Genomic DNA, 15,794 nt, shown 5'->3' on the forward strand with positions numbered 1-15,794 from the left:
AAACGCGTAGGTAAGGTCAGACAGTAGTTGTCTATAGGGGTCAGTTGTGGACTGCTCTTATAAGGAACGGAGTCTTGTGGGATAAAGGGACATGTCAGTATTGGATGTGAGGGCTAGTATATGGCCAATATTCCCTATGATGTGATGGATGACCACTGTGCAACCGCCGCTCCTTTCATTTCGATAGGAATGCTGGAGAAAGCCAAAGTACAGTGCAAAATTCTCCAATTCTCCTGACTGGTGGGAACCGGAGTTGGAACCCCACCAATGTGCAAGTTTATTTCTTATCCTATGGATAGTGGATATGTGGTTAGATGGGAAAACCCTTTAAGGGTGGGGTCCCACATGGCACACGCACTGCTGGGCATTTTCCTGAAAGTCACTGCCACTCACAATCTACTGTTGTTTGTGGTGCCGCATCTAAAGGATTCACTTGACTGCAGGTCTTCTGCAACATTAAACCACTGCAAATGTTGAAAGTTGCTGGGTGAGCCTGTGGCTTATATTAAGGTGCATGTCATCCACTGACCTGCTACTGTGCATCAATGAGAATATGAATAAACCCCTAAAGAGGACATTTCACCATTTCTGACTTATCTGCATCAGTAAATATTGAATTTTTCATAATACACTGTCTACCAATAAGTATTTGGACATCTGTGGTAGAATAGAAAAACATCATTTATTCATATTGAATAGTTGGTAGAACCCAGCAGATGCTTCCTTACGGATGGTATTGATCGACCCAATACTCCCAGATGCCTGTTGAAACTTCTGGTCCATGTGAGCCATCGGTTGGGGATGCTTCTTCCAAATTTACCACTTTAGGATTTTGTCCCTCAAAGCAGGATGGTTTCGGCCCATAGCTTCAATTCAACATGGCAAATGGACTTAATCTCTCTCCCACAAGCCCAAGTCTATTTTAACTAATTTCCCGTTTTCGAAACTGGCCCTTATTAGATATGTCAGACCTATAGATGAACGTATTAGACTTATACATGACATAGAGCCAAGTTGCTATAAAACCATACAGTCTGCACCAAAAATTGTAGAGCAGGTAAACTAGAAAATGGGAGTCAATGGTATTAGAATTACTGCATTTGCTATATAGCTGAGGTGGAAGTGGTATTCGTTCTAGCGAGCGATATTTAGCAGATAGCTCGTCTTGTCACTCATTTTGAGCGACAGCGCTCCTGTGGTTGTTCATTCCCTTATTATATTGTACGCAGCTCTGACAAATTGTGGGTGGTTTGTGGTTGTGCACGATCTTCTCATTACTTGGCAGCAGAGGGAGCCTCATGTATATCAAGTGATGTGGAGCACTAGGATTTCCAGTCCTGGGAGAACTTAACATAAACATCTGCAAAGAAGTGTAATTCTTCAGAGCTATTCAAGCAATAAACCTAGATGGATTTAACCTTTCAGAAGGGTTAGCTGTTGTCTCTGAAAGCATCTCTGCAGATTTGTTTTCACCCTGTCGTTTTAAGCAGAGGTTTTTTTTTTCTCCCCCTTTTTCCCTCTCTGTAATACATTGGTTCTGATGCAGCAATTTCCAGATTCTTGAGTTTTTAGCTTAAGGACAGATAATGGAGGCAATTTTCCTTTTGAGAACTTAGGTTTCTGTCGAATTATAGTGTCTGTCTGCAGGTGCGATCTCTTTTAATCCTCTAAATTCTTAAGAAACATTCCTGAGACAGACGCCAGAATAGTGACAAGATTAGCACTTTTCTCAGTTGGCAGAAGCCATAGAAGTAGGAAGAGCTCCTGCAGAACGAGCAGAGGTTTAACTACACTGTGCCAGCGAGTACAGAAGATGACAAATTTGTTGACCGGCCTTATGTTGTGCCAAATTTTTGACACCATGAGCGTACATGAGTTTAACGCTTTATAGGTTCATGGCCCCCTTTATAATTGAAGCCATGTGCTGTGACAAATCTATTGTACATCAGATCGAAACTGTCCCTGATCGACCCCATTGACTAGGACTTTGGGTTCTGTTTGGGTTTACACTAGGTGTTGCCTACTGTGCTGTTCTTGCTATCAAAAACGACTGAAGTTCAACTCATTAATCCAAGTGGGAACAGAGCCTTACTGAAGTCATTTGAGGATAAATGCCTCATTGGTTGGAGTTCATCCCCATGAGAACGAGGTCCTGTGTAGGCTGTTGGAGTAGAATGGTGGGTAAACATGCAATCTGCCACAGTAAAGTCTATGGGGGTGTTTTAAGGTCCTTTTTCATATCTGCTGCACTAATGGAGTGTGAACCTCATTTATGGTTAGGCACTCTCATAATCTGGTATATTCTCCTCCTGTGCTGAAAGATACCCAAGCTGATTGATGGCATAAATCATCAGACATCTAATGGGCGTGTGACTCCATGCTTCTTACAGGAAAGTAGCTTGGGGGGAAAACTGGAAATTTTACTCAAAATCTGACTTGCGCAAACATTTGCAACTTTTTTTTTTTATCGATTATTGAGGATCCAGATGACCAAACCCAGACCAATGATGCACTTATTCCCAATCCTATGGATTCAGTAATAATTTGGTAACCTACTGATAGATCTGTCCAGATGCCATTGAGGTGGGGGAAAGAATATTGTACACCTGGAACTGTGAAATATCATTTAAAGTACCGGTGACCATATATTTTGGAAATGACATGCATAAAGCCTTAAAGTGAACATGTCACATTGTAAAGGCAGTCCAGACTACAAGCAGCATGTTATAGAGCAAGAAGTGCTGAGGAGATTGATATACTGTATAGTTTGGTTAGAAAAGTTTTCATTTTTTTCTTGTCATTTATAATTCTTTGTTCATTCTACTTTTAGGAGTCCCTAAACAGTGACTGACAGTCATATTAGTATGCAAATAATACAGGGGAGGATGTCAGTCACTGAGTAGCACACCCACTGGACTCTTTAAGAACTGAATGAGCAGAATTGTAAATGGAAAAAAGTTGTACTGAATCTAAACTATAATATATAATTGAGATATATAATGTATATATCAATGACCTCCCAGTGAACACTTCGCCCCCCCCCCAGTCCACCTGAAACTGTGCTGCTCGCATAATACACTTCACCCTCCCCCGTTCTTCATCGGCTGCTCCCCTCTGCCAATCCCTTCACTGGCTATCTGTTGCCCAGCGAATAGAGTTCAAGTTACTAACGCTGACATACAAACTATCCACAACCTGTCCCCTCCATATATCTCCGACCTAATCTCCCGCTACCTGCCCACACGAAACCTCAGATCTTCCAAAGACATCCTACTCCGCTCTGCTCTTATCTGCTCTTCACACTGTCTCCAAGATTTCTCCTGTGCGTCCCCCATATTCTGGAACTCCTTACCAAGACACATAAAACTGACCCCCACAATCACAGGCTTCAAGAAGGCCCTGAAGACTCCCCTATTCAGGAAGGCCTACAACCTCCAAAAACACTATCAAAGCACCACCATCTGTACAGTCTCCCCCTCTCCTTCTGTCTCTATCCCTCGTCCCCCATAGATTGTAACCCCTTGTAGGCAAGGCCCTCCATCCCACTGTGGCAGTGTTAGTATTATATTTGTTTTGTATATTTTGTGTAAACCTTCAAATGTACAGCACCATGGAATTAATGTAATAATGTACAGCACCATGGAATTAACGGTGCCATAAATAAACAATAATAATAATAATAATAATAATAATAATAATAATAATAAATATGTCACTCAGCTCCTCCTATTCTCTAACATGCTACCTGCAGATTGGAGGCCATTTTCATTGAGAAGGTTGCTTTCACATAAATCCATGAACATAACATAAAATTTTAAATAAAGCGCCTCAAAATGTTACCCGATACTGCACAATATTCTTCAGCTTACATCGTAATTTCTTTAATCTTAGATGTCCACACAAGTTGTCATGACCTGATTGACTTTTTTCCCCCCAGATTCTTCGGTTAGCACTTCATAATATATTGTATTATTTATATAGTTCTTTTTTTTATTCCCTTTATAATTTGTATACCTTTCCCTTAACCAACATCGTCAGCATTAAACATATTTCTATAGACTTTGTGGCACAACTACCAGGAGCTGGGTAGCTTGTTCGGAAAGTAAGTCAACCTCTCCCTGGATTACCCTGTGTCATGTGTGAAAGGTGGAATCTGATGGGATAATGGTAATCCTGATGTATTGTGTCCTTTAAGTACTTCTTTGTAAAGGAGGTGTCGATTAGAAGAGAATGCTCTTTCCAGTTAAGTGAACACAGGATGCCCGGCTGATCCTGTAACACAAGAGGATGGGAGTGGTGTCTGTATATTAAACAAGCGTTGAAAATGTATCATTGTAATATATGGAATGAGTCCTGACAAAATACAGGAAATCTTTATGAATAAAATAATGGCAGCAGAAACCATATGGTAGTTGTCACTCACCACTTGTGATAGTTAAACTATTAAATATTATTAAGTCCAATAGAAATCAGACTCTGTTTCCATTCTTGTACGAAGTACAGAACACTGTGAATAACCATGGAGACATTGTTTTTCCATGAGAAACTTCAGTATTTTATTATGACAAAGCCATCTAGTTAAATGATGGTCTGGGCACACGTTCAGAATTTTTTGCCTTCTAAAAGTGTTAATATTAAGGTAACTACATTTCTTAGATTCATTGCTGTGGCCGCCCAAAATAGTTTGATCGTGGGAAGTCATAATCTCCATATATCCCAGAATTATTTCTTAGGCTATGTACACATTTACATCAGAGGTTCCATCAAAAATGCACACAGGGCAATTTTGTCTGGCAAAATTATTGAATTCATAACAAATTCACTTTAGGATTCATCAGGATCTGTTTGTGTCCATTATGTGGACCAGCATTTAACCAACAGCTAAAGTGTCTGGTCGGTTTTGAGTGAACTTTCTTTTTTTTGTAGATTTTTTGTTCGACGTAACCTGATTATTTATATGATGGTGATGTAAATTTTCATGTTATCATCTTACTACACAAAGTTTAAAGAGGAGTTTTAGGCCGGGGACCCACACAGTGTTTTACAGTCACTGTGTAGTGGATAGGATTCTAGCGAGTCCCATCCTCACAGTGTGGGAAAATACGCACTGCTGACACGCAGCGATTTACTGCAATGTGTTTTGTTTTTTTTTTGTTGTTGCGGAATGCCTTTACCTTAAAGGGGCTCTATCACTGGATTTTCGCTATTTTAGATAAATATATGGGCAGCAGCCCATATCATATCATAGATCTACTGTGCACATGGAGATCTTTGATAGACACAGGGAGCTCCATTCCCTGGTCTGCATAGATCACTACTTAGAAGACGACGAAGGACCTTGTAGTGACGTCATCACAGGGACAAGCCAATCACAGAGTAGTAGTGATGTCATCACAGGTCTTTTTCCAGAAGTAGGGAAGAGACCATGTGAGGCAGTGAATTGAAAGCAGGAGGAAGGACTTGCATAGAAGAACCACAGAGGAGGGCGTGAACAGAGTATGATGTGAGGGGTGCACGGGAACGCCCGTGGTGCACGGAGGGCTCATTTACATATACGTTTAAAAGGTAATTAATTAAAACAGGAGGGGGGGGGGGTTAAACAATTAGCAGGACTTGAATAGCCTTTTTATATGTTTATCTAAAATAGCAAAAATCCAGTGATAGAGCCTCTTTAAAGAGTTTTCCATGACTTACTGTATATATTGATGACCTATCCTTAGGTTGCAAGTGAAACAAAGTTTAGGTAAAGTTGGATGTAGTGTATGTAGTCCAAAGTGAGACTATGATATGTTGAAACTAAAGCTGATATCATAGGAAGGATTTAGACCATAGTGGAGGATACAATGAAACAATTTACCAGAGTACCAGAAACAGGATGAAAACTAAAAGAGTAATTGAAAACACAGGTGAGATATCCTTGTAGTAGACATGGAACCGTGAATCTGAAACTCTGCATAAGGAACAAAGGGAGAATTATGTTATCAAAAGCATGAATGTCATAATTCATGTTTTACAACCATACATGCACCAAAATATGGCTGGTGAACTCTAACCAGTCAGTGATGTACAAAAATCTGGAAGTGGAGCTTTAATGTGCAACCCAAATTATGTACTAATTTAATCTTCATGTTTAGTATGCCTGAACTGTTAAAAATGTTTGATACTGTTTACCGGAAATGTCACACCTATATGTGGTACCCACCAAAAGTTATGTCCTATTCTCAAAATATGTAATATGTCTTTAGGTTGGATGCATGTACCAGCCCACCCAGTCACAAATGGGGGGTTCCAGGAAGGGTGCAGGGGTTTAGTGTTCTTAAAAAAAAAAAAAAAAAAAAAGGATGATGAACATGAATCAGATATTTGGCTCTTGGTTAACCCTCAGCCATGCTTAAAAAGGTCTGCTTCATTTTCCATGTATATATCCATGAAAACTGGTGACCCATAGATGACAGACATTCATCCATTTTTCATGGCAGTTTTTTTTTATTATCATCAGGTAAGAGTAACTTCTGTACTGATAGTCCGAGGCTGGAATGGTGAAATTCCCACCAGAATTCATTAGTCAGAAGTAGATCACCTTTCTTGTGTTTATGGGATCTTTTAATCTAGTTTTAGTCCAAATTGGGAATTTTCATGCATTGTATGTACAGCTATTTAGTACTTAGTTACAGAATCCTATTTTCTTTTCTTATCCTCAGAAGATTTCTTGCTTCTTTCTTGTAATCTTGACCTTTGTGTTCTAGCATTTTGTTGGAGCCCAACCATTCAGTTATATAAAGAAGGAATAGTTGGCGTTCTTCCGACATTGTAAAGCTTGCTAATACTTTTAAATAAAGCAGGTATAATTCTATTTTAGTAATGAAACACATTGCTCGTAAGGCTCTGAACTCTCAGTCTGCACTTTTGTTCCAGGGCCTTGAAAGACAAGACTCAAGATGACTTTGATTTCATTGTATATGCAGCAGGGTTGGCAGCCTGGTTTGATTTCAATCACTTCCCCCTTTGTGTATTATGTACATCATGTGTATGTTCCTGTTGTACAGTAACCTAATTCTTGTCAGGTTAGACGGTAATTCGTTGTTTTATCCACAGTATCGACTCATTCTCCCTTCTCTTTGTTAACACATGTCACGGTAACATATATGCCTATAGTGATTCAAAAAACTACAGTACAGTGTGGGACTTTCTTACTTTATATTTGTCACACATTTAGTTTTGTCTGACGTTTATTGAGATGGTTAAAGGAGTTGTCTGTTTGAGAAAGCAATGACCCTGTTGAAGAAATACCCTGAGTTAAAGGGATTGCCCAGTTTAGAAAGCGAATTATAAGAGGCGTCCTCTGTCCGGGGTCTTCATCTTTCGGATACTGTCTTTTGACCTCCATGTCCTTTCTTGCATTACAGTCAGTAAATGGGTATGGTGTAATGCTTAAAGAGGGTCTGTAACCACCTTCACCAGAGCTTAGAATCATGTCCTCTTGCCTGCTTCAGCCTGACACAACCCTCTTGACATTAGAGACTCCAGTTACCTTAGCAGGCATCAAAACAAACCCCACTGACTGCCCAGGAATGGTAGGGACTAGAGGAAAAATTTCCAACTGTACTGGATTTAGTGGAAAGACACCTTATAAAGGATGAAAAGAGCTGAGTTAGTTTATGGAGGTGGTGACAGGGTCCTAGGGATTCTCCCGTTGTGCTGCAAAAAACCAGAACTTTCCAGCAGTTTTTTTTCTTTTCTCCAAGGAACAAAAATTCCTAGGGATTAAGGCAGGAAGACTTTAATCTGTCTATTGTCAAGGGTATTTTCTAACAAGCAGGGTTTATCCAAAATAGAGAATCTTTTTAGTAGAGGTGGTGTCCTCTGATCAGTATCCTCCTGTACTAGCTGGAGTGTACAGTGTTTGCAAATAGCACCTCTCACTCTGGGCACACCCAGCATGTACAGGCAATACACATTTAATTCATTACTTTCAATTGGATCTGTGTAATTCTTCGCTTTCCCTGCAGAGGCACTGCAGGTAAATTGAGCACTAGCTGGTTACATCCCATCCCATTACAGCTGTTTATTGGAGGTCTCGGCACTCTGTTATAGGTTTATAGATATCTGATGTGCTATTAAACCCATGTAATGTCAGAAGGGCAGTGTCAGGCAGGGGGATGTGATTCAGGTCTCCAATCAGAGGCAGCCAGTGTAAAGTTCAGCATGACACCCCTTATCTGCTCCTGCCTGACATTGCCCTCCTTACCGTACAGAGACTAAATAGTATATCGGGCATCAAAATTAACAGCACTAATTGCTCAGTAATGGAGGGGACTAGAGAAAAAAATCCCAAATGTTCCAGAATCAGTGGAGCAGCAGCTATTAAATAATATAAAGAGCTGGACTTGCTGAAATTTGTGAAAGGCCCTTTTTGAGCTATTTATGCCTAATCCTCAGGATAGGCTGTTCATACCTGATCCATCCCCTGCGAAGCCCAGCTGAATGGTGCTATTTCCCGCTCCTGTCCGATGCACAATACAGGGCTGAAAGTCCTGTACATTGGTCAGGCGCTGGAAGCTGCACTGTACATTTGATTCTTCTAAGGGACTGCCTCTTGTCTCCCCACCGATCAGGTATTCATAGCGATTCCTGAGGATAGACCATAAATAGCTTAAGCCCGGACAACCTCTTTAAGTATGGTCTGTATGTGATCAGATCTGACGATTGTTTCCATCGAAAACCAGCTGAACTGTGAATATATCTTTGTGATCTAAGAACAATGCAAGACACATATATTTACTAGGTTAATCAACTTTGTCGCATTTTTATGGGAGACATCCAAATAACCTGCAGGTTCATGGCTTTAGTTTAATGTATTTTATACCTTATCGATAGATTGAAAATCTGCAAGAACAGCTCAGAGATAAGGACAAACAACTTGGCAATCTGAAAGATCGAGTGAAATCCTTGCAGACCGACTCCAGTAATACAGATACTGCTCTTGCAACTCTGGAAGAAGCCCTCTCTGAAAAGGTAATTGGATGCTTGAATTTGGAATATAAGAAACTTTATTATATATCTTATTGAAGAAGTCGGTTTCAGGCTTAGTTACTTTTAATAGAAGTCTATGGGATAGGGAGGAGGAGGCTGCTGGAAAAGACTGGAAAAAAAACCAACTTCTAAAACTGCTATACTGCGATTGTGGAAGCTCTTTTGACACTGCTGTGTTTTGAAGCTAAAACTTTAAATCCATGTAATCATCTGTGCCTGGTATCTGCCCATTGCAAATCTATTTAAAAAACAAACAAACAACAGATCAGTTTGTGTCCGCCTTCAATACACCTCATTAAAAAAAAGAAGAAAATCTTGTTTTTTTTTCCACAATCCATTCCAATCAGTTTTTATGAATTTTCAACTGATCACAGAAACTGATTCCAGGCGGAGACAACAACACAGATGTGAACCCAGCCTGACATTGTAGACAATGAGGCAATAAATCCATTTACAGCCTCCTCCCTTCTTCCTCCTCCCCTCTCTATAGACTTCTTTGTAAGACGGAATATGGAGATGGACTCTATACAAATGAACAGTCTGTGTGAAGATTTGGAAGAGGAGAGCTGCCTAATAAGTGGAGAAAGAAACATTTTACTTTAATAAGATATATTACAAGGTTCCTTTTTAGTCACCTGTACTATTCAGTTATGACAAGCTGGTTTATAATTGGAGATTCACTTTAAGGTTCCCATATAAATAAGAGAAAAGCGGGCACTGGTTAACAATCTAATGTGTATAGGGTCTGCCAGTTTTCCTGCAATGGTGTCTGCATAGGGTAGAATGGGGCATGTTACATGTTGGTGTGCAATCTTTCTATTTTCATGGAAGACTAGCCCCTGCCAGAGATGTTCTCCTTGACAACAACTCCATGTCTTGAGCCTTAAATAAACACTACCGGCCAAATGAGCACTTTATTAACAGCTAGTGAAGGTATATGGAGACCCTTATTAACTTCATTCTTCACGTTATTGATACTCCATAGGCAGTGGCTTTCAGAACATTAAGTAACATTTGACCATATCTGATAAGCCCCATCCTGCAGTTTCCGCTACTGCAATGCAACAATTAAGCATGTAAAGAAAGAAAAAGAACTGTTTAGCATACAAAAAGACCCTGCCAATGCAAATACATCTGAAACAGAACCATATTTGTAGGATTTCTCCATGTTAGATGTTAATCGAATAAAACTCTAGGAACAGATGTGTTTGACATCTCCGCATACACTGATGACAGGCCCGGTAGTTATCCCTTTCTAACTGACTGCAAGTGCCGAGAACGGTTTATTATAATTCTAGTTATTTAGTCCAATTTTCTGTAAGAATGGTAAAAAAAAAATATGCTCATGAAAGCCACATGTTCTCTAATATGCTAATAGATTATGCGTAAAGTTACTTATTAACAGGGTTTCACTTTTTGCATGTGGACAAGCAAACAAAACAATAGACACAAGATCCGCTTGTCTGTTACTTATTAGATTGGAGCTCACAGCAAGATGTAGGCAGGCCCAAGTGGTATCCATCAGGGGGCAGGTGCATAGTATTCTAAATTCACACAGACAAGGTTTATATAAAGTGTCAGTCACATGATAACGTAAGGTGCGTAATACTGGCACACAACGTATCAGTGACGCCCATACTGTTAAATCCAGTATTCTGTCCAGCACCTGTACTCGTATACACCACAAGTATTAGTATGCCATTTGGCCTCCTTGTGTCTTGTGAGTCCCTATACAAAACTCAAAACCAATTCACTGAAAAGGAAAAAATATTACTGAAAAAGAGGCCACATTTTCTTGATGTCACACGAAGCCATGGTTCCCCTCAGGGTGCACACAAGTGGCGTATGGTAGAGGCTGTACAGGTGGAAAATGCTGATATAACATTCTCTCACACACCTAAAATCCATGAGGGGATTGATGCCTAGTATTCTAGATGCTCACAGATAATTCCTACAGTATATAGGGTACCAGTCATGTCTAGCATCAGATAGATGTATCCTTTCAGCGTTGTGATTTATAATGATGCCTCTTTCAGTGTATTAGTTTACAATGAGTGTGACATTAGGCTATTTAGTTAAATAATTTAGCTTTTTGGAGTAAGGTCACAGATTATGTAAAACAACACTCTACACGAGACTTTTTCTTCTGGCACAATGACATCCACCAGAACAGCTACACAATATAGTCTGTGAAGCCCGATGGGATTTTTGATCTCTGTAACAGAAAAGAAAAACTAAATTTCAGTTGTAGATGTGAACACAATCTAACAGGGCATTGCCTAGATAGGACAAAAATGTATCCACCACTTCTGTATTTAATATTTCATGTTTATGGGTCCAATAACATACAGCAAAGAATTGACATATCAACATCTGGTTTATCAGCTTTAACCAGGGGCCAAAAATTGATATTTTATTCCAAAGCTGACAGTCCTTAAATATTTAATACATGTGTTGATTTGAACTAGGTAAAGCATTGTAGAGCTATCATTCCAGTGCATGTTATGTATAGTCTTACAACATTTGGTTTAGGATCTGGCCACCTGAAGAAGAAATGCAGGGCTGAGCTTTCACTTATTAAAGGGATTGTCCAGGATGTACAGTTTTGCTCAAGGAAGCCAGGAAAGTGTTTAAAAAAAAAAAAAAAAAGTCGCCTGTCCCCAGTGCTCCAGTCCTGCTGCTCTCAGGGTCTTGTTCTGGTACAATTCCTCGCCACATGTCACCGCTCAGACCAATCAGCAGCCTAAGGAAAGGACACGGGATGTTACAGGTGACATGCCTGAGTGACGTCCCGTGGCCTTAACAGTCACAAGAGGCGAGGACTTTGACCAGAAGACGAATGAGGGCCTGCATAGCGGCCGAGAGCAGTGGAATCAGGTGAGTTTTTATTTATTTATTTATTTTTATTTTTTTTTATTATAGCCCTTCCTCAACCTCCTTGCGCAATATTGTATATCCTGGACAACCCCTTTAAGAACCCCATTGGTTTTGACAAATATAATAAGAGTACTGTGGCTTGGGGATGATTTGTATAAACATGAAACCTAAAAGCCAAGGAAACGTTCTGCTATTGTTCTTGATAATTTGGCCATTTAGGAGCTTTATTTAGTTCCTGGAATCATATTTTTTTTAACTGAAGCTAGGAAGAAAGTGATCATTATCGGTGCAGAATAGATGTGTCCGAGGTTTGTACAGATGTGAAACGATGAACTGAATTATAGAAATATGTTAGCAGTTATTGTTTTGGTATGGTTTATGTGTACTGTGTATTTTTAGAAGTGATGTTAATATATAGAAAATAGAATGCGCAAAAATAAAAAAAATACCCCAGCACTTGGTTCAATAGTATCCTCCCTTAAACTGAGAAATAGATATTTTCTCTTTGTGCCCGGGAGATCAACCCATGTCCCCCTCCTGCTCCTTATTCCCCTATATCTGGCCCTAAGACAACTGGTAGGAGCAGGAACCTCCCTGCCTTGTCCTCTCTCCAATACGACAAAGTGACTTTCCCATAAACGGCAATCCTTAAAATGCAAAAATTCAAAAATGACTGTGGCGGGGGTTAAAGGAAAAACTCTCAAAGATCAATTGGTTGGTTGTGCACCCAAGTCAGAGGTGTTTAACCATGTCAGTCTATATAGGTCTACTTACTTTCAGCAGAGGATGGAAGACAACTAGTGGTACTGACCACCAAGGACAACTTCCAGAACGGAAGGAAAGTGTTATTGGTGACCTATTTTAACGCTGGATGGTGTCTTCATCAGATCAAATCCTGGTCTGATGAAGAGCCTGACCCGTGGTGGTGGTTCTACCTAAATTCCCACACATGTATCTTTCTTTCTTTCTTTCTTTCTTTCTTTCTTTCTTTCTTTCTTTCTTTCTTTCTTTCTTTCTTTCTTTCTTTCTTTCTTTCTTTCTTTCTTTCTTTCTTTCTTTCTTTCTTTCTTTCTTTCTTTCTTTCTTTCTTTCTTTCTTTCTTTCTTTCTTTCTTTCTTTCTTTCTTTCTTTCTTTCTTTCTTTCTTTCTTTCTTTCTTTCTTTCTTTCTTTCTTTCTTTCTTTCTTTCTTTCTTTCTTTCTTTCTTTCTTTCTTTCTTCTCACTTCTCTTGAATCCTGTAGGAGAGAATAATTGAGCGCTTAAAAGAACAAAGAGAGCGAGATGACCGAGAGAGACTGGAAGAGATTGAAAACTACAAGAAGGAGAACAAAGACCTAAAAGAAAAAGTGAACAGTTTGCAGGCAGAGTTGACCGAAAAAGAGGTGGGCTGCGCTTGGTAGATGGAGATTATCAGTGATACAACATAACTTTTTTGTCGTACTGTTTTGCCATGATATGTCTGCCTGTGAATACTTGCTTTCAGAAATAGAAAGTTGTCCAGGATTTAATTTTTTATTTATCGCAATAAGTGGCTCAATTTTTGATTTTATTTATGGCCATAAATATCTGATCAGTGATGGGATGACACCTGGCCCCTGTACAGATCATCTGTTCAGAGGGGCTCTGTTCTGTGTAGTATACAGTGCATGGAGTCTGAAGCAGATGGCGCCGTGCCCCCTGTATGCTGGTCGGTACCAGGATTGCAGCTCTGCTACATTTTGACATCATTAGGAGCTGAGTTGTAGTACTGACAGCAGGCCTCTATATCAGGCACAGTGTCAATTACTTCTGGCTCTGTGCACTGTGCGGTTCATAGACTGGATGCACCTGCAAACAGATAATCTATGCAGCATAAGCGGTCTGTCCCACACTGATCATAGACAAACTTATAAGAACAATTCCATTTACATTCCCTGTATTCCTCTGTTATTTCTTCTAGCAATATGTAAATATATTAATATATACAGTACCATTTTCCTTGTCAACAGATGATGTCCTTACACAGTTATGTCCCTGATTGGACAAGGACACTCCCCACTGACACCCAACTTAGATGTATATATTAAATGTAGAGTTCTAAGAACAGATGCTCTAAAATTATTACTTTATGGGAAATGGATTTATTGAAATAGACATGTCAGGACGATTGAGGTTCTCTTCTGTTATGAAACACGTAACCGATAGAAGAAGAAAAACAGAACTAGATATGAAGAATCTCTCGCAACCTCAGATACATGTTTTTCTCATTGTGTGGAAATCTCTATGTACATCCTTGATGGTTGTATTTTTAGTCATGTCCAAAATACATATTGTGAGCCTAGCCCATGGAAAGAATGTGAATCGCTGTTCTGAGGAGGATCATTCGCTTGGTCCTCATTTTCTCTTCTTTTACTGTAAAGAGTTATTTGTCCCAAGAGCTTTGCTATCTCCTTAGTAGGATTTTTTTACACAATGAAGCAATGTGCAGGTGATGCTTCCTTGGGTCAAACTTATATATGATATTATTTGCAGACGTTCAGAATCGGGTTTGTGTGCTCAATGCCAGGCTGCTCCTACAACACTTAGTTGCTACTTTACAAGGAAGCTTGTACTGGAAGCAGCAATGTGCAAAGTTTTACTTGAATCTGGTAACTTGCTGCAGCATGATAACTCACAGGAAAAGCCATTGAAGTAGACAAGTTAAAGTTAGCTTAGCCTACATTTATTAATAATGCTTGAAATTAATAAAATGTGTACCCTAATAACATGACACTTATTGGTATAGTCATAGTCTTGTGTTTCTAAGTGGCAGTTCCTGGTATTGCAACTCTGCAACGATGTCCCATTCAGAAAAATGAGACTGAAGAACCAGGCACAACCAATGCCAGAACGTAGACCTCCACCAATTTAACATTGATGTTTCTTAAGGAAAAGTCATCAATATTTTAGTCACGGAAACTCATTTAATTGAAAGAGTCCTTCTTTTTCTCTATAGACCAGTTTAATTGACTTGAAGGAACATGCATCTACTCTGGCTTCATCAGGAATGAAGCGAGACTCCAAGCTGAAATCTCTTGAAATGGCCATCGAGCAGAAGAAGGAGGAATGTAGTAAGTTGGAAGCCCAGTTGAAAAAGGTACGTAGGACATCTTTGTATGTACAATGAAGCGACATATAACCGGTCTGGAAATTCTCGGCTAGTTCAATCACGAACGACTGCCTTTATCACGCCCTGCAGAGCTGCAGCTGCATCAAAGCCTTCTTTGAACTCAGGGAAACAAGAGTCTTGTCAGTGGTGGTGATCGGAGCTTGGGAAAAGTAAAACAATAGTCTATCACAGAAGTTGTATATAAACCGCATGTTGTTGGGCCAGAGAAGGCGATGACACTTTTCTGAACCCAAACAGATTGTAATTACAAATCAAAGTCTTTGTGGTTTTTCTAGATTGAATTTTGTCATCATGTTGCCAAACTGAACGTATGGATGAGATTCACTTCAACAAATCGGAAAATGGGGATTGCTGCAATTGTTTCTATAAAGCAAACAAAGCTGTTGTGTAGAGCAGACAAATGCTATCTGCTGTGCTCGTAACAAGAGCAGGTAGTGATATACTGTATCTGAGAACATCTGCAGAACCAGCAGTATAGATCATAAAGGTGGCCGTAAACATATATGCAAAGTCAACAGATCCTGCTAATTTTGGCTGGACTTGGTGGCTCTCTTATATGTTTGAGGGTACTCTGATTCTCCACTAAATGATTGTGTCAGGGGACATAAGGAGATAAGTTACCGCCGGAGGTACCTGGTGCCAACTTGATCTCCTCTCCCCACTGAAAACACATCAATGACAGAGGGGAGCTGGAATAAATGGATACCAGCCAAATAAGTGTTCAACAACCAGCTAT

The 15,794-nt window shown here is 39.7% G+C and overlaps 1 protein-coding gene across 8 annotated transcripts in view; it reads left to right on the top strand.

Moving 5' to 3' along the window:
* Positions 1–15,794, top strand: part of ERC2 (ELKS/RAB6-interacting/CAST family member 2) — a 647,893-nt gene that overhangs the window by 235,061 nt on the left and 397,038 nt on the right. For all 8 annotated transcript variants that reach the window (XR_012717475.1, XR_012717478.1, XR_012717476.1 and 5 more), the window contains 3 exons: positions 8,878–9,015; positions 13,152–13,292; positions 14,885–15,025. Coding sequence is in view for 1 of the 8 variants with exons in the window: in XM_075287893.1 (XP_075143994.1) it covers positions 8,878–9,015; positions 13,152–13,292; positions 14,885–15,025 (420 nt within the window). In the remaining 7 variants the exon portion in view is untranslated. The remainder of the gene's footprint in view (positions 1–8,877; positions 9,016–13,151; positions 13,293–14,884; positions 15,026–15,794) is intronic.

This window comes from Leptodactylus fuscus, chromosome 9 (genome assembly GCF_031893055.1).
Source record: "Leptodactylus fuscus isolate aLepFus1 chromosome 9, aLepFus1.hap2, whole genome shotgun sequence".
Lineage (NCBI taxonomy): Eukaryota > Metazoa > Chordata > Amphibia > Anura > Leptodactylidae > Leptodactylus > Leptodactylus fuscus.